This window comes from Parasteatoda tepidariorum, chromosome 10 (assembly GCF_043381705.1).
Source record: "Parasteatoda tepidariorum isolate YZ-2023 chromosome 10, CAS_Ptep_4.0, whole genome shotgun sequence".
NCBI classification, from domain to species: domain Eukaryota; kingdom Metazoa; phylum Arthropoda; class Arachnida; order Araneae; family Theridiidae; genus Parasteatoda; species Parasteatoda tepidariorum.
The window spans coordinates 11,639,195-11,664,389 of record NC_092213.1 but is presented as its reverse complement, the minus strand read 5'-3'; the positions used below and the strand labels follow the sequence as shown (position 1 = coordinate 11,664,389).

At 27.6% G+C, this 25,195-nt stretch overlaps 1 protein-coding gene across 1 annotated transcript in view; it reads left to right on the top strand.

Annotated features, from left to right (window-relative positions):
* Positions 1-25,195, top strand: part of LOC107447647 (Kinesin-like protein at 61F) — a 49,264-nt gene that overhangs the window by 21,274 nt on the left and 2,795 nt on the right. Inside the window, exons 12-24 of the mRNA XM_021145722.2 lie at positions 3,361-3,465; positions 6,238-6,333; positions 6,428-6,635; positions 11,154-11,326; positions 12,385-12,513; positions 14,119-14,283; positions 16,368-16,463; positions 16,541-16,602; positions 17,834-17,927; positions 19,677-19,760; positions 19,837-19,932; positions 21,300-21,522; positions 23,997-24,268. Coding sequence (XP_021001381.2) covers positions 3,361-3,465; positions 6,238-6,333; positions 6,428-6,635; positions 11,154-11,326; positions 12,385-12,513; positions 14,119-14,283; positions 16,368-16,463; positions 16,541-16,602; positions 17,834-17,927; positions 19,677-19,760; positions 19,837-19,932; positions 21,300-21,522; positions 23,997-24,268 — 1,803 coding nt within the window. The remainder of the gene's footprint in view (positions 1-3,360; positions 3,466-6,237; positions 6,334-6,427; positions 6,636-11,153; positions 11,327-12,384; positions 12,514-14,118; positions 14,284-16,367; positions 16,464-16,540; positions 16,603-17,833; positions 17,928-19,676; positions 19,761-19,836; positions 19,933-21,299; positions 21,523-23,996; positions 24,269-25,195) is intronic.

Here is a 25,195-nt window from a genome sequence, read left to right as displayed (position 1 = left end):
TTAGCATTTGATATCCTAACAATTCTCAGTGTTCCTAAAATTTAAATTCTGTTACTTATGCAGAATCTTGTATAACGAGAGATATATTATGCTTTTACCAGCTTATTTTCTTCCTAAGTTCTTATTCACGCTCAATTAAGTCTCTCTCTCTCTCTTTTTTTTTTTTTTCCGCACGAATTTGTTAGAGAAAAATGCAACTTCGGATAAGCACCATGATAAAAAATAATTCCATCATAACTTCTGCTAGAATCAATGCACTACTGAGGCAAACACAAAAATATAAAATTTCTTGGTAATCTTAAAAGTAATTCTGAAATGGTAAACATTTAAAAAATTGTTCGCTAGAAAAAGTGTTTTTTTTTTTCCTCTCTTTTCTTTCGTTAAACCTCTATTTTAACGAGTATCAAATTCTGATTTTTTTTTTATTTCCAATGAGCTGCACAATCGGTCTGGTCGATAAGCAGACCTAGTGCGTTCTCCAGAGGTGGTATCCACTCTTTCAGGACCACCACAATGGGTGAGATACCGTTGATCATGTTAATTTGGACGTCTAGCTTCTGCCACATTAGATGGCAGCACCAAGACTCTATTTGGATGCTAAAGTGCACTAGGAATTTAATTTTGCCGGAAATGCAAAGAGCCAATAAGGCACTCCAGGGATCTTTTACATGCCGCATAATCATACGACATGGCTGAGGATTTTCTGCATCCCGAAAATCCGGTGTCTGGGCCGGGGATTTCTGATTTTTAACAGAAGAATTATTTAATCAATGTGATAAATATTCCCCCTCTTTTAAATTTGGCTACAATTCGATTCAATTTTGTTTTTATAAGAAAGTTCGACGTGGAAATTTCAAATTGCATGTTTCAGTGATCACTTTGCAACATGCTCAATACCATCGTTAATCCCAGTTTAAATCTTTTTTTTTTTCAAGTTAATGCACTTGATTTTTTCATGGTTTTTAAAATATCTTTCAAAGAAAAGTTATAAGTCTACATTGGAAATGTTTCTTTTATTTATTTTTTTTAAGTTGAAATCAAATCTGCAAGATCGGTATTTCTTTTTGCATTTTTATTAAAAGTTTTGCTTTATTATCTAGAATTTTAAACAAGCCCATAAATTAAGTTCATCAAAATTAAAATTATCCATATCCTAAATCAATCCATAAAAAGAATAATAAAGAAAAATGTTAAAAGATAATTTTTGCTACTTTCTTACTACTTTTCCATTTCTTAGAGTAAGAGTTATTTAAATTAAATATTTTTTTCCTTTTTTTAAACATCAATTTAAAAATTTTCATAGAATGTTAATCTATGATTGTTCAAATGTTTTAATGATTTTCATAGTTTAAAAAAATATATATATACGTATTAATACATTTCTGCATTAAGTCTCAGCAAGCAAAATTACATTAGCAACTTAGTGTGAAATAAATATCACTTTTAAAATGATATTTTAAAAATCTTATATATCCTACCTATGGATTTTTCAGAAAGTATATAGGAATGTGAAAATTTATTGTAGATATTGAATAGGGATTTTTTAAGTTTGTTTTTTATTTGATAATGATACATTTCTATTCCATTTGTAATAAATCCTACATTTCCAATTTTTAACTCTGCAACATAGTTTTAATACATTGTTATGATTTATTTTTAATAACATTTCAATTTTAATTATATTTTTAAAGTATTAAAAAATTAGATTTTAATTGAAAAAAATCACTAACTTTGTTTATTGGTTGGAATACTTGTTAATGAAGATAATTTAAATTATAAAATAGTTAACTTTTCTCTCATTTAGACAAATGGAAAAGCAAATAGCTGAAACACAGAATAAAATAAAAGTAAAGGAAGAGGAATTAGAAGCCTTGAAACAACAAAATATTGAAGTAAGTTTTTTTAAAGAATTATTTTTCTTCTATTCACAATGCAGTGATTTATCAACTTTTTCTTTTCTCACTAGACTTAGTTTATAACGGCAGGTTCCCACGGGTCAGAGAGAACAAGGAAAACCTGGAATTGTTAGGGAAATTTANTATAGGCAAAGCATTTAGGTATTATATTTGAAATTAATTATTGCCACAACAAGCATTGTTGCTTCTAGTAAAATAGAAGAGAATAATTTTTAAAATTGGTCTTAGATTAAGGTCCTTGAAAATTTTGTTGAGGTCCTTGAAAAGTCCTTGAATTTCAATCTCATCATAGAGTGGGAACCCGTAATCAGTTATTGAGATTCAAGTTAAATAATTCTAACATCTATTACAATTATTTGTTTAAAAAAATTTCATTTTTTAGTCAAACTGAAAGGTTCCCCATCCTCATTTAATGATATTTTTTTACACATATAATCTTATATTTCGCATTACAAATAAAAGAATTAAAGTTTTATAATGAAAACGTGGTCTCGATTTTCATTGAAATTTACCTAGTTTACCTGGAAAAGTCAAGGATTTTTTTTTTGAAATTGAGTGGGAACCCTGTAACAGTGCTTGATTTTTTTACCTTTTCCGTGTAATATTGTTTACATTTGTTAAAGTATCTTACAATTTTGAAATATAAGTGTTCTATCATAATCTATTTTTAAAGAGGACTTATGTTATCTTTTATTTCCTAAATATGTAAGTTTTTGTAGGGGTGGCAATTTTCTACGCTTTATTGGAACATTTATTTTAGTGGTAGCTAAGTTTATGTTTTAATGTATGATTCCTTGCTTTGTAAATTTGACTTACAGTTACTTTATACAATTAGTAACAAGTAAACAAATAAATGATTCAAAAGTTTCATATAAAACGCAACTTTTTCCCATGACTTTTAACAGGTTGGGAAATTTTCAAAAATTCTTATAGCTTTACTTTTTATCTATCTCTCAATAAATTATTTTGCAGAAAGCTTGGTAGTTAAAAGCCTTACTTTTGTATCCAGATAAATTTCATATAGATTGGGGTTATGATTTGCCGTTTTTAATTAGATTTTAAAAAAAAGAAATTTCAAAAATATTTGTTCTGGTTTTCAAAATTAAACTTGTAAATATAATTTTATCTATGTGTAATTTATATTTATGCAAAACAGTATCTGCAGTCAATTAAAAATAATATGAATTAATATTATCTAGATATAAGTGCTTATTTATTTAAGTAAACTAACGGGAAAGTCCAGTCCGAGATAGCCTGGTTGGTGAGGTACTGGACTCGCGTTCGTGAGAAAGGGAGTTCGAATCCAGCCGACCGAAGACTTCCCCGTGTAGTAAATAGTGACTGGTGTTTGTTAGAAATGAGCAGAAATTCCAATCCTAAAAAGTGTATTAAAACATATACACTTTTTTCATTTTATAAAATAGTGAAATATTGTCTTTTGTAGATTGAACTATTGCTTACACAAATAAAGGAGGAACTTCATAAAAAGACCAAACAGCATGAAGAAACAGTTTCAAAGTTAACAGATACTTTATGTCACACTGAAAAGGTATTTGTTTATTTCCTGCCATTAGTTTTTAAAATATTTTGACCCATTAAGGGTTAAATTATTTAGCTGCAAATTAATTGTGTTTTTATTTAAAATTTATATGGAAACTACTTAGCATTTGAGTTTTATTTATAAAACCTTAACATTCACAAGTTTTCAGTTTGAAAGATTTTTGTGAATGAGAAATTAGAACTTACAGTTCCAAGACTAATTGTTTAAAAGATAGGGATAAAATGTAAGTTAATTTCAGACTTCAATTGAAGAGCAATTAGCCTGTTTTTGCTATCTAGATTCAAGTTGCTTATAAGGTGAAAGAGCTTATCTAAACTTCCATGAAAAGAAAAAAGTCCCTTCTCCAAAATTGCTTTCTTTTTTTCCTTCAAATGTGCTCCAAAACCATGTAAATCCAATTATACTTCTGTAACTGATTATACTTGTAACTACAGATAAAAAAAATGTCCTCATTTTTAGGCTGTTTGCTAAATTTTCTTCTAATAATTTAATGTTTTGACAAAATACTTTTTTTCATACACTAAATTAAATAAGGGGGTAGAAGTGTAAAGTACAGCAATCATGGGTATCAAAATATATAATTACGTAAAAAAGAATTCAAAATTAGATACTTTGAATAGTTCAAATTAATTTTAAATGCAAGAAATATTGTTATTCTTGTCATAAAATTTTAAAACGTCTAGTTGAGGGTCATATATACTTATTTACTATTTATAAAAGATTAAGTCAAATCTCATATGATTAAGATTGGTTTCTCAAGAATTTAAATTGATCTCTTCGTACAGTTTATTAAAAAATTTATTTTAATTCAATTAACAATTCAGGTTTTTTAAAAGGGTAAACTGAAGTATAGTTCACAAATTATTTTCTATTTTATTTTTTTAAAAACTATGAGTTGCATTTAAAATTAATGAAACACTTTTAATTTAAAAAAAATTTTATTCATTAAAAAATATTAATCCTAATTGCAGTTTCCATACAGTTCATTAACATATTGGTTGTTTGAAGAAAAAAAAATTATTCCAGTTCAGAGTTCAGTATACATGGTTCAGTATACATACATACATATCAGGGATGAGATTTTTCCACTTTTTAGCGGATTTCTGTTTTTTTTTTTTTTTTTTTTTTTTTTTTTTTTTTTTTTTTTTTTTTTTTTTTTTTTNGATTTTCAAAGAGAAACAGAAAATTCAAACTACATAGCTACCAATCCTTTCTCATTTTTACTTATTTTACCTATTTTCTCCCCTTTTACACGCAGCAGATAAGATTTTCCAAATTTTTCACCCGCTCTCCAGATAGATCCGATTTTCGTAGTTCAAACGCCTTCTGACAAGCCTTTTAGAGGTCCCAAGCCTGGAATCTGCTAATATCTCGATTCTTATTCACACGATTGTAATATCAAATATAGCTTTTCGTGTTTGCCTGTTGCGATTCTTATTCACGCGATTTGAATATTGTACGTTGCGATTCTTATTTACGAGATTTAAAAATCCGATATTGTGATTCGTATTTACGTCTTTTAGAAAACCTATGTATCGATTCGTATTCACGCAAGTTTAAAATTCAATGTGTTGCTCTTGCGTAAAATTTACTATCGTGGAAATTCAGCTTTTTTGCGTTTTGTCTAATCTCATCCCTGAGTATATAAGTAATGATATTTTGAAACAACTGAAGAGATTTAAAATAAGATAACTTAAGATTTAGATAACTTAAAAGTCAAATTACTAATTATGTTTATAAAGAAGAAATTTTTTAATTTAATTTGTTATAATTATTAAATTTAGAATTTTGAAAACATGTTTATGAAGCTTAGTGTTGCCACATTAAACTCAGCCTTTTTTCTAAATCTATTAAACTCACCTGATTTCATTAATTTTCCTTTGCTAATTAATTATGTATGTCAGGCTGGCGTTACTGCAGTCATATAATTTTATTTACTACTATGTTTTTTCCCCACCTTGCTTATGATTTTAGCACTAAATGATATTTAAATTACAATAGAACCTCAATTATTCAAACTTCTTCAGTAAAAATATATTCCAATTTTTCCCTCACACATACTTACTTAACAATATACATATTTATTATGGTTTTTTTTTAATTAACTCGTTTTCAATAATATGCTGTCTTATTTTGTTATTTGGTGAAGTTGATTGCTTTTGTTCTATTAAATAAAATTAAAAGTGGTAATTTTTCATTTCACATTTTTTTTAAAAACTTAACTGCTTGCTTAAATGAAGAGAATTATGTTATTCACGCACGAAAATACATTATTATACCATTGAAATCAGAAAAAGAACTTAAAAAGCTTGTAAAGGATTACATATCTATTAAATCAGCTAACGCTTCAGAATAAGTTTCTTGTACAAATTATAACATTATATGTGAAAATAATTTATTCAAAAAAGAAAAGGAGTGCTGTTATCTAGTACAAATGAATTTGAAAATTAATAAGATTTATGATCTTTTCTATATCTGTTTGACAAAAAGACATATCCTGAATGATCGAATTAAAATTAAATTTAATGGATGCTTAACATAATTATTTTTTTTTAAAAAAAAAGACTTTTAAGAGATGATTGATAGAGATTAAAAAATAATATAAACTCTATAATTCGAATATTTTTGTTATTTGTAGTAGGTTTGGTCATTGAGTAACTGAGGTTCTACTGTATTTAATTAAAGGAAAGGTAACCACCAGGCTTTTTTTTTAAACTTCATTTTCTTTTTCATCCTTTCTATTAAAACAACTTTTTATAGGTGCTGTCGAAAACAGCTTTAGAAAGAGATGAAAAGAACTATCTTCTGAATATTCACCATCATAAAGAAAAGCAATTAGTTGTACAAAATCAGGAGGTAAGTTAGTGTTATATATATATATTTGTGTGGGGGTTAACTATAACTTAACTGTTGGCATTTAAATTGTTTAATCTATTGAAACTCTTTCCAGCTGCATCATGTGGTAGACGAAAGCACTTGTGACGTAAATAAACTTCACATGAAGGTGGAACGAAAACAAAAAGTGGAAATAAGTAATGAAGAACGCCTCAAGCAATTTCAGCAAGTATCTCACAAGCAGTTTGCTAACTTAGATGACATGGTTAATAGTTTAAAACAGAAACAGGAAACTAAATTTGGAAACTTACAAGAAAGTTTAGGTAAATCTATTTTTAGAGGATTTTAATTTTTTGATCGTTGGTAGCTATGATATTGCGACTGCTGCTATTTGATGCGAATTTCGTAGTTGTTATGGCATTACTGTTGGGAAAAAAAATTGTAACTTTTTATTCCGATATTCCTCATTTTTGCTTGTGTTCACAATTATTGATTCATCTAATTTTAAAAGCGATAGATTATAATCATATTGTAGAAATTTTACTTGGCGGATTGAGGGATCATCCACCATATTACTTTTGGACAAAAATGTTCAGTGATATATTAAACGGGCTTTCGTTTTGTTATTATAGAAACCTTAACAGGGTTCTCCTTCATAAAATATCATTTTATAAAAACGGACATTGACAAAATATTTTAACTTTAAAAAAAAAACGGACCCTTCACAAAATGGTTTTTCTTTTAATCGGACTCTTCACAAATTTGTTTATTATCGTTATTGTTTTTTAATCAAATAAACCCTTCTGAAGAAGAAAAAAATAAAGATAGATGCAAACGAATTAAGTTTTGTCTTCGGCAGACGCTTCTTCCTCTATTCGTTCGAAATTAATATTCTGCGTTCAGGAGTATAGGCTAAATACCAAATATTTGTATGTTGCATCTCTAATTCAGAAGCAGCAATTGCTGTTTATTTTTGAAAATTTAGTTTTTTTTTTTTTAAATTATAGTTTTATAGTGTTGAGCATAATCTTGTATCTATTTACATCATGAAAAAGTTTTTTGCAATAACAGGACCCTATTTGCACAAATTCATAAAAGCAGGACCCTGGTTGAAAGAATGTGACTTAACGTTTATTTTATATTCACAAATTACGAGTAATTTTTTCACAATTTTACAAAAACGGGCCTTTTGCAAAATGTCTGGACAGATCCCTGCTTAAATTACAATTATTTGATTAATGAAGTAAACTAAATTACAAGTTTTAATTAAGTATTAATGGGAAGCAATATTAAAAAATGAATACCGTTTCTATTTATTTTTTAAATTTTTTTTTTCCCCAATAAAACTGTGGTATAAAAATTTTTATGCTTTGATCTCAAATTATTATGAGTTGTTCAATGCCTGATGCAATTATGTTGGAAAATGTATTATCTTTCTTTTCTTAACAAGCTAATTCTAAAACTAAAAATGATGTAATTTATTATTCTTTTGCTATAAAATTTGCTTTTAATATTCTTGAGTAGAGCAAGTCATACTTCTTTTTGTTGCCCTTTTTAAAAATAGTCTCATGTGTATACAATTGTACAAAAAATTTCCTGATTTTTTCACTCATTTTTCCTTTGGTTATTTAAAGATCAATACATATGTCGATATTCTTATTTGAGCCATGGTGGTTCAGAAGGTAGAGCATTCCCTTGCCAATGACGTGAACCAGGTTCGAATCTCAGCAATTTGGGCGTACAAATTCCGCACCTGGCTCGCACTGACCATAGTGCTGACGTAAAAATATCCTAAATGGAAGATAGATCATGGGTTATAGAATCCCCTTGAGGTCAGGCTATTCATGAAAGATTTCCCCCTCCAAGTAACACAAATTTGGGTTGGTTCCATCAAAAAGTCCTTCATAAAGGCAAGTTTCTCCCAATACTTGATCCAGGAGCTCCCTTGTTTTCTGGATTAGGTTCAAAATTACAAGGCTATAGAGTTGAAACTTAATAGTTGTGAGCCCAAAAATTGGGTCTTCTGTTCAACGATAATTATAGATATATTATAGATTAAAAAAAATTGTTTTTATTATAGATATATTGCAAATATAATTATATTTTTCAGATGGTATTTCCTCTGACATTAAGAGCTCATTTCAACAAGCTACAGATATTTTTCATAGAGTTGACTCAAACGTAAGAAGTTCATTAAATGACTTTTCTTCAGTGTTGAACAATGAGGCAGTAGAACAACAGAAAATTTCAAATTCACTATTAGAGAATTTGAATTCCAAAAAGGTAAAGTTGATCTCTCTAAATCTGNTTTTTTTTTTTTTTTTTTTTTTTTTTTTTTTTTTTTTTTTTTTTTTTTTTTTTTTTTTTTTTTTTTTTTTTTTTGTGCATTTGGTAACAAAACAAAAACAAGCTAATGTTGGGAGAGGCTAAAATTGAACTTTTTATCAAATAAACTATCTGATATATGAGCAATGATCCATTTTCATTTTTATATTTTCATGTAAGGAATAGACCGTAAATATAAATGACTGTAAGGTGTTGATCAGAAGATTCTCAAACAAATTTTCACATCAGATGTGATGCAATAAATTTCAAAACAAAAGTAAAATAGTTTAATCTTTGTGTGACCCTTCGTTTCATTAAAATAAGAGGGAATTTTATTTCTTATTTTCGTTTTCTGACCACTCCTAGCGCAATTAAGCTTTATAATTTTCCTCCCGAAATTTAAGATTGATATTTATTTCTTGTGTTTGTATATAATCCTTTTTTTTTTTATCTCCATTTTTATGATAGTGCTTCATTTTTAAAAGCGTTTCTTATAGTCTTTATCTCTTTTAACATTTTATGTATAACAATTTTTTTTCTATTTATCTTTTTCAACTTTACAACTATAGTTTTTTAATACCCACTAGTCAGTTTTTTATTTTACTTAAATATTTCTAATTATTTTAATATCTATTTTTTTTTTAAACATTTCCATTAAAGTTTTTTTTCCCTCTTTTACCCCATACCAATAATGCAGCTACGTTTTGATTATTTTTCATTAGGAACTCAACTTATTTCTATGTGAAAAATAATTTAAATTTTTTTTTTTTTTTAAATGTTACTATTGGCTGATATTTTTGGCCGAATAATCGGTTATTTGGCCAAATCACTACTCGTTACAACTCTAGTGGGTATATTATAACTAAAAAAAAATTATTTTATTGAAGTTAAATATTCAACTTAATTTAACTGAGAATACTTTGAGCTCTTATACATAATTTTCTACAGCTTATTTTTGTACTCTTTGTCATATGTATTATTTTCCTTCAGAATACTCTTAAGGCTGAGCAAGATCTATTTTGTTCTGAAAACATTCCAACATTTGCTGAAAAGTTTTCTAGTATGATGGTAGAGATGAAAAGTTGGTTCCTTACTAACCATTATCACATGAGTCAAAAGGNTTTATTATTAAAGGGTTGCGCTTGCGTAAAATTTGCTATTGTGGAAATTCAGCTTTTTTGCCTTTCGGCTAATCTCATCCCTGTCTTTAAAAGTTATGGTGTTCTTTCAAAAAATGAAAGAATAAACATTTCTAGAGTGAATTAATTATCTTTTAAACTTCTGTGATTTCAGAATTTTTGTTATTTTTTTATTTTATAACTGAAGCAAGCCAGTCATTGGGAAAAAAATTTTATTCAGAAATGAGAACAGAAAAATCGGGAGTATATCTTTCTTTCGAATGAACAAGAAAACAGGGTTGCCACAGGTGACTAAAATGCAACTATTTTCGGCATGAGGCGACTATGGCAACTTTTTTTGCCTGAAAAGGCTAAAAAAGCAACTATTTCCAGGAAGAGGAGACTATTGGGAGACTTTTCTGTACTCCTAGCGTTGTTTTTTTTTTTTTTTTTTTTTTAAATCATAAATTGGGTTCAAAATCTGCCGCCCAAGATAGCTTTTGAACACATTGTACTTTTGTTTCTTAAAAAATGAAAAATTTTGAATTGCAAATTTGAGTTTTCACTTTTTAATTCATTCAATCTGCAGATTCTTTTGTAAGTCTATTTCGTTTCTATGTCGCCTTCGAAATTCCGCATGATTTTTAAAAAAAAAAAAAAGAATTTAATACGATATTACGATGTGTGAATTTCGAATTTGAGTAATCACTTTTCACAATATATATGTGAGTGTATATATCCTAGATAAATTATTGATGAAAGAGAAAATTGTGCTAGAACATTAACGTTTATATAAAAATTATCATATTTACCACCAACTTGACTAAATGGATCATGATATATAACAATTAAGTCATTAACAAAATTTTTGTCATATTTTTAATTAATTTTTGTTCTTATTTAAGCAACTATATTCATAGTTTTCGGCAACTATTTTCATACTTTAGGCTACTAAAAGCAACTATTTCGTCCATTTTTTTCTGTGGCAACCCTGAGAAAAACATCTTTAGAATATAATTCTGCTGAAAAAATTATTTGCTTTTGTATTTTTTTCAGCTATTTTATTGCTTCAACTCTTACTTTACTCTCTTTTTTCAAATTTAAAATCTATAAATATGAAGAAGCAGAGTATGACAGTTTTGGTTATACCTATCATTTCAATTTATGTTATTATAATGGTTTTTTAAATTTCTTGTTGTGTTTTTATCGGAGAAAATAGCAACTTCGTTAAGTCATGAAGAATTCTAGGAAAGTCATGAATTTGAAAATCTAAAATGTAGCAGATACCCTGTTAATAGTTGTGAGCCCAAAAATTGGGTCATCTGTTCAACGATAGTTATATAATTTTAAGAAAATTGCTTTATTGTAAAATATTGCAAATATAATTATATTTTCCAGATGGTATTTCGTCTGACATTAAGAGCTCATTTCAACAAGCTACAGATATTTTTCATAGAGTTGACTCAAACGTAAGAAGTTCATTAAATGACTTTTCTTCAGTGTTAAACAATGAGGCTGTAGAACAACAGAAAATTTCAAATTCACTATTAGAGAATTTGAATTCCAAAAAGGTAAAGTTGATCTCTCTAAATCTGTTTTGTAAACACCAAAATAAGTTATTAGTAAGTGTGTAGTCTCAAATTTATTATTATTTTTTTTTTGTGCATTTGGTAACAAAGCAAAAACAAGCTAATGTTGGGAGAGGTTAAAATTGAACTTTTTATCAAATAAACTATCTGATATATCGTCAACTCTAATTTTGTTACCTTTGGAAAAACTTTCATTTTTAATGGGAACACAATATTTATTTTCACCCTGCCTGGCTTGTAAGAAAACTGATCATTCAGGTTGCCAATCCACAGAGAAAACCTTGAAAGTACAGGAAGTTTAAGAATCACCTAAAATAACGGGAAAAGTGCAGAGAATTATGAATTTTTCCTTGCAAACGGAGAAAATAAGAGGGAATTTTATTTCTTATTTTTGTCTTCTGACCTCTCCAAGCGCAATTAAGCTTTATAATTTTCCTCCGAAATTTAAGATCGATTTTTATTTTTTGTGTTTGTGTGTAATCCTTTTTTTATCGCCATTTTTATGATAGTGCTTCATTTTTAAAAGCGTTTCTTATAGTCTATCTCTTTTAACATTTTATGTACAACAATTTTTTTTTTCTATTTATCTTTTTCAACTTTACAACTGCAGTTTTTTTTTTAATACCTGCTAGTCAGTTTTTTATTTTACTTAAATATTTCTAATTATTTTAACATCTAGTTTGTTTTTTTTAAACATTTCCATTAAAGTTTTTTTCCCTCTTTACCCCATACCAATAAAGCAGCTGCGTTTTGATTATTTTTCATTAAGAACTAAACTTATTTCTATATGAAAAATAATTTAAATTTTTTTTTTTTTTTTTAATGTTACTATAGGCTGATATTTTTGGCCGAATAATCGGTTATTTGGCCAAATCACTACTCGTTACACCCCTAGTCGGTATATTATAACTAAAAAAAATAAAATTTTTCATTGAAGTTAAATGTTCAACTTAATTTAACTGAGAATACTTTTAGCTCTTATACATAATTTTCTACAGCTTATTTTTGTACTCTTTGTCATATGTATTATTTTCCTTCAGAATACTCTTAAGGCTGAGCAAGATCTGTTTTGTTCTGAAAACATTCCAACATTTGCTGAAAAGTTTTCTGGTATGATGGTAGAGATGAAAAGTTGGTTCCTTACTAACCATTATCACATGAGTCAAAAGGTAAGATTTCTCTTCTAAAAACTAAATGTACACTTTATTAAAATATCAAGAATAAATTTAGTTCCTATTTAAACAATTTTATTTTGTGTACACTATTGTATGTTGTATGTACTTAAGGTTATTCGTATGTATAAATATAATTTTAAAAATGTTAAAACTTTAAAAAAAGTAAGGTATCAGGAGTCTGTCCAGACCAAATTCACAACCGTTTAGTGGTACCTTCACAAATTCAACTTTAGGAAAAACGGTAGTTTCGCAAAATACTTTATCTTGAAATTTTATTTTTGTATCCCGTAAGAAAAGATGAATCCATATTGTGTTGATTTTTTAATATAACTTTTTAATTTTCACAAATTATGTCTAAATTTTCCCAAAATAGGTTGGTATGGTATCTATCAGAAAAAACTAGCCAGACCCCTGGGTTTAGATTCTCAAATCATTGCGGCATGTGGAGAGTCTACTTTGCATATTTATAACATGTTATGATCAGCTTTTATGTATTTATATGTGAGTTAAAAATATAGTGAGAACATGGAAAATAATGAAGATTAATGAAAAAAGTAGAAGAAAAATTATTAAAAAAAATAAATAAATTAAGGAAACGTAAAATGAAAAAATATTATCTCTTCATCAGCTCGCACGATTATGTGCAGTTATTATACGAGTTCTATATGCTTACAGCTTATGCACAGTAAATAAAGCTTATAAATTTTTTTCTTTTAATCCTTTTTGTCTTTCTTGTGCTATATATGACCATGAATAACCATATATTATTTACCATGAATAGCTGAAATCCAGAAAATGTCAACAACCGCATTGGTGAATGTCCAAAATATTTGTTATATCTGATTTGATATTAATTTATTCATTGATATTATATTTATTCGATATTTTAATATCTGCTGAGGATAGATTTGGATAAACAGTGTTCGGAGTACTGGGCAAATGTTTACTGGGCAGTGGCACTGAACTTTAAAAGCCATCAGTTTTTGGTAAACTTAACTAGTCCTTGTATATATTTCAGACTTTTACCTAAGTGATTCTCAACATTCACCGGTGGAAGTCGAAAACCACCAATTTCAGTCACTTACAGTAACATATACATTCTTAAATTCATAAACTATAATGTTTTTCCTCTGCACTTTTAATTTGTTTGAACTTAGAGTTGCTCCTCAATTCCGAATTTGGTTGACTTAATAAACTTAATGAGCTGCTGCATCTTAACTCATTGAAATATTTAATTAACAAGCAAATAAAATATTTTGATCCTTTCATTTATTTAAATATTTCACAAATGCTATTTTTTTCTCGTCTCTTGATTGATGATTGAAAATATTGGCTCTCTTGTTTAAAGCTTAAAAAGCTTTCTGTTAAATATTAATATTTAGCCTCCAATTTGTTACTTTGGGACAGCATTTAAACTTAAATATCAATTGCTAATGGATTTTCTGTACTCAAATTATTAGTTTCCATTCTTTCTTTTTTTTAAATGCATTCTTTGTTTTTCTCTTACATTTTTTCCCCCTTTCATTTCTTTCTTGAAATTTTGAATCTGTAATTTCTGCATTAAAAAATAAAAATGATGGAATTTTTTTGGTATTTCAGATTGAAAATTTTCATAAACAAATGAAGGACCATAAAGAAGAAGGCAGTAAATTTATGAATGATGTTATATCAACAATAGACACCATTAGAGAGAGTCATAACAATGAATTAGCTGCTTTAGAGGAACAAATAAATATCCTTTCTTCCAGACAGTCGCAAACAGAAGTATGATTTCATTTCCTTTATTTCATATCTTCAAAGTCTCCATAGCTTAACATAATATAGAAACAATAAGATTCATTATGAGGCCAAAACATAAATACACACAAACTTTCTTTTGCATTGTTTCCTTGAAAGTTGTTGTTAAAATAGATGAAGACTAACAATTTACTTTGTAATCTTATATATATATTATTTTTCTTCCCAAGTAAAAGACTTTTTTTTAGAAAAAAAATTAATGATTTAAGCAATTTTTTTAACAGTTTATAATTGGAATCCTAATCTTGTTTAATTTAATAATTTCCAAGAAAACCTCTTTATGAAGTTATATTTTTCGAAAGAAAATATTTGTAATAGTTTGATTTTAAATTTTATTATTTAAAATTAGTATATTTTTTAAAATGATGCAAGCATCTTTTATTCAGTATATTTAAGTGTTTTTTGAAAATGATGAAATTGAATAATGAAATATTTGCGTGGAATTATCATTGGATAAAGAAGTTTCATAATTATGTGTAAGAAGTTTTTGACTTGCTGAAGCAGTTCCTAAAGTATATGCAAAAGAAGAGGAAATTAGCCATAAAGTGCCAAAATTATTTACTGCTAGCCTACCTAAACTATTTAGGATCCTATTTACCTAATTGTTGCAAAAAGACTTATGTTATGTGGGTCAGAAATCCGAATTTTTCTAAAAACAGTTATGTTTAATTTTCCAGAAAAAGTATGTTTTCGTGTCTCGTTACTTAATTTCAAGTATGGTCTACATAAATAGTTTAGCATATTTAAGATTAACCTTTTCATTCATAAGATTACAAATCTTTAAGGTGTTCTGTTTNTTTGTACAACTTATTAAAAATCTGACAGTAATATTCAATGTTCTTTCAAACATAAAAAAGCCCTTCATAAAATTTTGATAAAGTTGTGGCCCGCCATTTGATTTGTGATTTTAATTGTGGCCCGCGGCCTCATGTAAGTTGGAAACCCCTGGTCTACATAAATAGTTTAGCATATTTAAGATTAGCCTTTTCATTCATAGGATTACAAATCTTTAAGGTGTTCTGTTTTTTTAATTTGTTTATATATTACTTTGTTACTTTATTTAACAATAAAGTAAAATAAAAAATTAAGCAATTATATACAACAAACTACAGTAGCAAATCTTTATAACACAAACCTTAAAGCGCCTGGATTTTTGTTCTATAGAATTTTGTGTCGTGTAAATAATTTTGTGTATTTCTAAATTTATCGACTAAAATGCTTTTTAAATTAAGTATCAAATGTGCACATAAGTATTTATTATTTACGGGAAAACAACTAATTTTTCTAGAGCATTAAAACTTTGCAAACCGAAATTGGTCAACTTGGTTTACTGAACTTTTGAAATTGCTCTACTTAAGGAGCCTTTAGTCTCTCGTATTCTTTTAGCAAATAATTTATTATTCCTTTTCTTAGTTGCAGAAATTTATCAACTGCATTTTTTATTGTGTACTCTCATAAACGTTAATAACTTTCATCAAGCTCATATTATCAAGGTTCGGCTCATTCTTAATTTTATATTTAAGCTAAAAATTTAAAACATAATGATTTTGCTGGGTTATCTTCATTCATGTACTCATTTCTTATTTAATTTTTAGTTGCTAAGAAAATGCATTAATTAAATATTTTTCTCCCACCCAAGATTGCAGAAAAAAATAGTTCTTACAGTTGATGGCAAATTTTCTCTGATCTACATAAGTAATTTTAAGTTCAGTAAAAGTGAATTCAGGTCAACCCAAAATAAACCATGAAATTTCAGGTGCTGAAAAAATGTTTTCTAACGAAGTTATCCTACCATAATTCATTTGCATTTTGATAGTCCGAAAACATTTTTTCAGAATCTGAAACTTTATGAACTCACTTTTTCTGAACTTTAAATTTTTAATGTACCAATGGAAGAGAAACGGAATTTTTTATGAAAAGTTCCTCTTTCGATATATCGTCCTTTGAATTTTAAACAGTTATTTTATATTCACTATTTTAAGTTCACAGATTGACTGAACACAGTTATACTTATATTAATTATTATTGCTTATTATATTTTTATTACATAGAAATTGACTAAGATTTGTGAACTTAGCAAATTAATTTGCGAACTTACTTCTGATGTTTCCAAAGATCTATCTCTTCAAAAAGAAATGAACTCTTCAGTAAGTATCTTCACTAAAAAATTATAATACTAACTTATTAATTTTGTCTTGTATTTTAACATAGTTGTACCTTACAGATTATGACCAGGCATCAAAACCATAAATTGAATCTTGAATCTGATTTAATTGCCACTAAAAAGTAAGTTGAGTAAGAAGTAGTTGTGTTGACTATACTGGGGAAAAAAGTCTAATAGTACTTAACCTGTTTGCATTCTGTGCTTAACAATCATATTTAAGTGCTCATTTTTGTAATGAAATGTATATTGCACAAAATAAATTTTAAAAAAGGAACAGTGCTGAATAACTACAGGATTGCAGAAAACTTTCAAAATCTAATATTTCCCTTTAACATGATTTTTTTAAATGAAATGATTTCCTGAAAGTTATTATTATTTTCCTGGTACAATTACTTTTTCAAAATATTTTTAGAAAATAATATTGGAAAATTTTTAAAGTTTTTTGCCTATAATATTTTCTTTAACAAAGAAAAAAATATACTTAAATTTTATACAAATCTTGAATAAAGTAACGTGTGTTAAAAAGGATGGAAATTTATATGTTGAAAAAGTAGTAATAAGACAACAAAATTTAAGGTATTGCTCATAAACGTAAAGAATTCAAACAAATTGACATATAAAGTAGTTGTTTGTGTTTAACATGAACAGAAAATTATTGATTTTAGACATCTAATTAATATACTATAAGGAAGAGAACTATGCTAAAATAAACTTTAAAAATGTATATCTAAATGATAGCATACTTTACCTTCTTCCTTATGACTTATTTGTCCAAATACATTTTTAATTTAGCTTTAAGATTTAACAGTAATCGGGAAGTGAGTTAATCTTGTTAGTTTTGGTTTTTGAAAAAATGCTAAAGTTGTTTTAAATAAATGCTCATTTTATCTATCATGCATAAGTGACAACATTTCTTAATATGCATGCTATTAACAGCCTTAGATATTTTATACTCTTTAAAATGGAATTAATGAATGTAATGAAAACCAGAATTATTAAGCTTATTTACCCAAAGATAATTTCATTCAAATTAAAACTTTTTATTTTGAAGATTATTTATTGATTGAATTGAACAAAGATTATTTATTGTTTATTACTTATTAAAAATTCGTTTGGCAAGTTTTATAATAGTGTGCAAAAAATATTGGGGGTTTGCTTAAATAGTTCCATAGATATTTTGAAATATCCAAAACGTTGAATTAACATTAAGGGAACTCCCAAATTAATGTTTCATTGCATGAAAATGAAGTTTTTATTTTTGTGTGTGTTTTCTGTCAATCCAGTTTTATTTGACGTTAATTTTTTGATTTTAAACAAGTTTAAAGATGACTGACTGAGATATTTTTGTTTCAGATCATTACAAAAACATCTTGACACTTTAGAACCAGAAAATGCTTCCAGTTTAGGTGCTTTAGATGAGATTGCTACCACAATTAAAACTAATGAGGTAAAAATTTATCTTAAATGTCTTTTAGGTGTGTGCATATTTTTATTTCTAACAGCAATGCCATCAGTAAAATATTAATTACCTCACAAGAAATGTTTGAAATTAAAATAATTTTTTCTATAGAAGAAATTTCTTGTTTGAATGAGAATTTCTTGTTTATTGTCTTGTTTCAATTTAAATAGCAACTCTAAAAAGAGTTGGGCCCCTGGATAAAATTGTAAAAAAATTTGTTGCTGTGTACCATTTTCTTACTCAATTATATATTTTTTTGATGCAGGAACATACCCTCCAACTGCTACGGAATTTCCGTAGTTTCAGAAATCTTCTTTTCTGACGGTAGCAAAATTAATGTCTTAATATTTAAAAAAAATTAATTTTAGCCTAACTTGTTCACTATTATTTATAAAAGTGCAGGCCATATGGCTAGATTCTTAAGTTCTGATAAAAGTTTTATGAGAGATCCATTTGCTTTAAAAATTTTTACTTTGGTTCGCTACCACTAGAAAGAATTATTTTCAAAATCCTCATAAGTTGGAGGGTATGCAGGAATGCCTGTATGAAAATTCGGGAAAACCTGGGGAGAACCTAGTCATAACATCCAATCATTTCAAATTATTATTCATATTCTTTATCATCAGTAAAATTTATCTCACTTCTTCAGGATCTAAACCAGATCTAGTTACATTCTCTGTGTCTAAGTTAGGTGTACACAACTGTGTCTTATTTTCTTTTGTTAAATTTACTACTTACGTTAGGGACAACAAAATGAAAGATCAAGGTTGATCTATATAATATGAGCATAAAAAAGACACTTGACTCATTAGTAATGCATGCAAAGAGTATGGTATTAAGAAAAAAATTAAGTAAACAAATTGTCAGCATTAGTTAGAATGTCTTTAAAATAATAAAAATCTGTGGCCACACATCAAAACTAGCTGCACAGGCTGGAAACTGCTAAAGTAGAATATCAGTAATTTTATGTCTCCCCCCCCCCCATTTTTANTAAATTGTTTTTGCAAAGGTCCATCCTATTTGAAGCAATGAAGACATTTGTAAAAATCATAGGTGGAACACAAAAATAAAATTAAACAGCATCCTCTGAAATGAATAATCTTCTACTACAGGAAAAAGAACTACAGCTCTGTTTTGTCTGGGTAAAACTAATCAAGAATGATCAACGAAAAAATAATTCTGAAAAAATCAAATTGCATTTTTTTTTTGTTCACTTTATGCAGCTGTTTTATTAGTTAAGTGTATTTAAAATTCCTGTCGAATTTAATTCTTTTCTTATTTTGTTTATCAATTGATAAAATGCTTATAAACGAGGATAATAATTTAGAAGGAGGAAAAGTTATTATCTGCTCCTTATCACAAGCCTTTTATATCCTTTAAAAAAAAAAAAATTCTTGGAGATTTCTAAATTCTGCAATAATGCTTTAATTTTCTGAACAACAAAATTTGAATTGCAAAATTATGGAGATTTAGAAGGTTTTAAACTTTAATTTTTAGTAAATAAAACATATTTAAAAAACATAAAACACAAAATATTTACTCTTCGGGTGCATCTTTAAGATGGGGATCCATACCATCAAGTGGAATCCCCTTTTGATAAAAAAGAACCCATAAGTTTGATAGTCTTAGGTAATAATGGCAACCTGTAGTTTCCAAAATCTAGTGGAATCATTAATCAGTTTCAATAACCTCAGTCATAGCCATTACAAATTTTAAAAGTTGTCTGCTTTCTTTCAGTTTACTTCACGATTAGATACAGTGGTCAGTTACTGTGATTCTGAGATATCCGAAGTCGCAACATTCATAAAAAATAACCAACAGGTATTTTATAGTCTCTAAATTTATTTCCTACTCAATTTTACTTATTTCCTACTAAATTATTTCTTTATCTTTACAGAAACAAGAATCAAGCTTTGAGATGATAAAAGATGAAGTTGTAGCTAATGAAATAATTACTCAGAGTAATTATGAATCAAGGAAAACCAATCTAAAGGTAAACTTTTGTGTATACAGTATAAGTTTTTTCAATAAAAAATGAGATTAAGTGCAATAGTGTTTGACATCATTAATAACAATGAATGTTAAGTTTTAATAGTAAGTTACCGAAAAGGGAAATGGGAGGACACAATTAATATATGGCCAACAAAAGGCACTTTATTTTGAAGTGTGTGGTAGAATTTCTAGCAAAGAACTTTTGTTAGGAAGATTAGAACTTTGTCGCAGACACACATTTTGCTTTATTTAAGAGGTTAAAATTTTAAGAGAGATAACTTAAACTTGTTATAAACATGCTAATTTTGCATCTTTATATTATAATTGTTATACTCGTTTTATCAAGTTTTTAGTTATTTATTTTGCAAACTTATTTTTTACGGTTAATTAACATTCTTAGATTTCATGAAGCCTGAAATTTTCTGTGATTTTTCATTTTTTATTTACTTTGTGAAAAAATATAAGCGTTAAAAAATAAAGACTTGTAGTTTACTGGTAATTCTAGCTCTTTTCAGATTTATTTCCACAACCTGGAATATAAATCATTTTAAAACTGATTCAGGGCTGCCACTCCACGGGAAAAACCTGGAAAATACAGGGAATTTTTTTAATTTTTTTTTATTAAAAACTGAGAAAATACAAGGAATTTCGTTTCTTATTTTCGTCTTTTAAAAAATTTTGACCTCTAAAAGCGTAAAATGTGGAATTTTAAAGGATGATATTTCAGTTATACTAAACTATTTCATTTACTATAGCATTATTTAGATATATTCAGCTGTTCCTTTTTTCCTCTGAGTTTTCCCACGAACTACTTTTTCTTTAAAAAAAAATTTTGTATCTTGTAAGAAACAATAAATCCATATTTATAGCATATTTTTGTGTTGATTTTTTAATATAATTTTTAATTTTCACGAATTATTTCTAAATTTTCACAAAATAGGTACCTCTCAAAAAAACCTAGACAGACCCCTGAAAATGTTACTTTTATCTGTAACTGTTTGAGTTTTATTAAAAATACTTAATTTTTCTTCTTAAAATATTAAATAATAATTTGTTTTGAAAATAGAATAAGTGAATGAAAAAAGAAGGGAAAAAAATGAAGATACTTAAAGAAGCTCAAAGTAAATTAAGCTTTGTTTCATTTGTATATAAAATTTATATTGAAGAGCAAACTACTATTTAATTTTTTAGCAATCATCTTAAGTCTTTCGTTTATCGATTTATCTTTTCTATTTTTGAATATATTTCCTGAAACAGTTTTCTTAGAAAAAATTGTTTTTGACTCTACTTTATAAATATTTCGATCCTATAACATATGTCCTGTAAAATGAAAAGCGCTATTAATTTTTGTAATGTTTTCTTTCACAGGAAATTCAAGATTCTGTGAGTGATGCTATAAAGTGTGACATTTTGCACCTGGATGATCACAAAGTAAATATACTTAAGAAAATGTCTGGAGCAGAAACTATCATCAATGCTTCTAGGCAGAATTTACAAGATGATAGTCAAAAAGTGAGCAAAGAAATACTCCAGAGAGATTTGGCAATTGAAAAATTCATCACTGAAGATTTAGAAAAAGATATTCCTACAGGTGAGTATTTAATTTATAAAGAATATTTCGTTAAACACCTTAATTAAGAATCCCGATTTAATGAGAAAAATTTAGTTTGTTAAAAGCCTAGTTTCAGGGCCAGATTCTTGTGAACTTGGGCCAGTGTCCCAAAATGTGTTTTTCTATTTGTTTAATTAATTTTTTCAAAAAATTCAGAATCAAAGCAAAATCTACATAAATTTTTAGAATATTACTACTTATGCAATAAAGAAATTTTTAATTATGAATCTTCTATTGAACACTAATGATATTTCTTGGAAAATAGATAAAAACATTCTAATTGTATTCATATAAATATAACCTAAGCATGAAAACTAAAAGATTATTATTAATTAAAATAATTAATTATAAATCAAACTAATGTCTCGTAAAATCTAGAAGTATGCTAATTAAATACGGTTCTTGTTGTTTCTAATGCCACTAGCTAATATCAGCAAGCCTGCATTAGCAAGCAAGATGTTGGTGAAACCAAGCAAATTTAAGGCTGAGGGTGCGTTTCTTGTTTTCAGTGGCGCCATCTATGGACAAGAGAAAAACTTCAGCCACACACACATCACATCCCATTTATAGGGCGAACCTATTCATTCATCCGTCTACCGATCATTATTTTGACCTGAAACAGAGAACAATCAATCTCCAATATTTCTACCTCCATAGATATTGATTTGTTTTGGGAACATGGATGACTTTGTGACCCAACAGATTTTACTGCACAGGGCTGACAGGGAACGAACTCATGACTTCTTGAGCTTGGGTCCAACTCCCTACCCAGACTGTCCGTTCCTTCAAATACTGTTAAAAAATAAATATCGATAACAAGCATTCAGCGCCTCTTCTGAGACTGCTCAAATCTGGTATATCTGTGGGATTAAACAAGAAATGTTCTTTCAATGTCTTGAAATTTATCAAAAAATGTTTTTTACTATTTCTAGAAATTTCTTTCTGTTTGAAAAAGGTTAAAAAGCATCCCTTTTGTTCCAAAATTATGTGTCGATAAACAATAAAGAGAATTAATGTGAAGCTTCTTGAATGCCTAGCACAGTCACCTGTTGCAATAATTTACAAAAGATTTTGATTTGCAAATCATGGAATCTACTATATATCTACTGATTTTCGTGTGCCTGTGAGCATGATCTCAAAACAAATATTTCCAAAATGTACTATCCAAGGTTGACAAGTATCTGCCGAGGTGGTTAAAACCACTGGTAGAAACCGGTTAAAACTGGCATGGCAGAAACCCTTTTCTGCCACATTTGTGGCAGAAATTTAGAAAATGACATAAAAGTAAGTACTGAGAATGACATACAATGGATAATTCATAGAAAAGACAATTAAATGTTAAACAAAGTACAATTTACAAGATTATTACCATTCAAAATCAAATATTGCATTGTTTGCACTCTGCAGTAATCTATAACAAAAGACAAGTTTTGATGCAGTTTCTAAGCCTAAACAATTTCTCAATTTGCTGTGCACGAACGAGAAATTTGAGAAGATTCTCTCAAGTCCAGCAGAACTAGCAAGCATTGCCATCAAGGAACAAGCAAGATTTCTGAAACTTTCATCTCTTGCATATTTTTTAAATCTGGACTAATATAAACCAAATAATATATATTTACAAACAGTGAATTAAAAAGTTTGTTACAGTTACATGAAGTTACATTTTTCAGTTTACTTAAAATGTCATTAAGCAATTACTAGAACTAATATAGAAGTTTTTTAGTTTTTACCGGTTATAACCAGTTTCTGCTGGCAAAAAGCCAACCCTGCACTATCTAAAGTTGATGAAATTGTTAAACTCTGTTTAAAACATAATTTGCTGAAAAATTTCAAATTTTCCAGAAAGCAATAGGCTAATGTATTTCGTGCATAATAATAATTAATGTTTAATAATAATAGCCTGAGATGTTATTCCAAACAATATAAAACTAAGATATTTTTATAAATATTTTTTGTACATGATGTTGAAGGCTTTTTTGATAATTTCTGCTGACTCTTGTGTAACAAGCACCCGATTTAAATGGAAAATTGTTTTGGTCCCTTTGTTCTGTCTATGTTTAACTACATCTTGGTCCTTAGAGATAATGTGCTTTATTTTTATTGAAATATTAAAAAAATTTTAAAATTTTAAGAACATTCTGTTAGACTTTGGAAAGTAACATTCTTTGACAACCTGGTATTTCAAATTCCTAGGCACTTATTTCTCAAAGCAGGGTCCTCTAATTAAAAACACAGTTTTGAAAACCACAGACGTTCCTACAGATTTGGGTTTAGAAACCTGTTATTTTATAATTCATTTGCTTTATTAGTCTTAATCAATGTATTAAATAATTTCAAAATATCATTTAAATTTTCTCTCCCAATTTTTTTTTTCCTTTGCTATTTCATTTGACTAAAAATGAATGTTTATCTAATGCACTCTTGCTTGGATTTAACATGTTAATCTTTTATAGGCACTACTCCACAAAGGAAGGAATACTATTATTCTAAGGATTTAATTACTCTTTCCCCTGATGACGAGAAACTGCGCATTTTACGCAAATTCCGAGATGAGCACACGAATAAGGCTGTGAACTTACCGATGGACTGTAGTTTCGATGAAAGCGATGAGGTTAGAAGTCCTTTCAACCTAGCTTTTCCTGAAGTAATCACTACTGAATCAGCATTGAATGATGGTGATGAATATTCTACTGACTGTGACACTTTATCCAATGCTTCTTCAATGGTAAGTATCTAATTGTTGTTTTTTGCGCTTAATTGGTAATGTACTTAGTACCGAGCCAAATTTTATTACCTAGTTATTACTCCCATTCAGTTTACCAATATCAGTACAATCATCTGATTTGTTGATCTGCTGATTTTCTCAAATAAAAATTTTCTCAACTATTTTTTTAAAATCATGAATTTACCCCCCCCCCCTTTTCACGATGCTCTGAATATCTGAATTTGTAACAGTCTCCACTTTCGGTGGTATTTTATTTAAATATAAAAAGGTTTATGTTCTTTAAAAATTATGGTGTTCTNTATGATTTATTTTTGGGCTACAAAATGTTCGAATCCGCTACTTTTGGAGCTCCCATTCGCTACTTTTTAATCTTAAGTTCTGGCAACACTGCTGAAGAAAGCCAGTTATTGGCGTATTTTTTTTATTCCGAAATGAGAACAGAAAAATCGTGAGTACTTCTTTCTGGTGAACAAGAAAAGTATCTTTAGAATATAAAGCTGCAGAAAAAAAGAAGAAAAATTATTTACTTTTTTATTTTTTTCAGCTATTTTATTGCTTCAACTCTTTCTTTACTCTGTTTCTTAAATTTAAAATCTATAAATATAAAGATGCAGAGTATAACAGTTTTATTTCTACCTATCATTTCAATTAATGTTATTATAATGCTTTTTTAAATTTATTGTTGTGTTTTTTGTTGGAGAAAACAGTTACTTCGTTAAGTCATGAAAAATTCTAGAAATTAATAATGGAAAGTCATGAATTTGAAAATCTAAAATGTAGCAGATACCCTGTTTATTGTACTTAAATGCCTTTTATTCAAAGTAGTTTTGCTGTTATAAAAAAATATTCTGTTTTTTTAAAAATGTTCTCTTTTTTTTTTTTTTTTTTTTTTTTTTTTTTTTTTTTTTTTTTTTTTTTTTTTTTTTT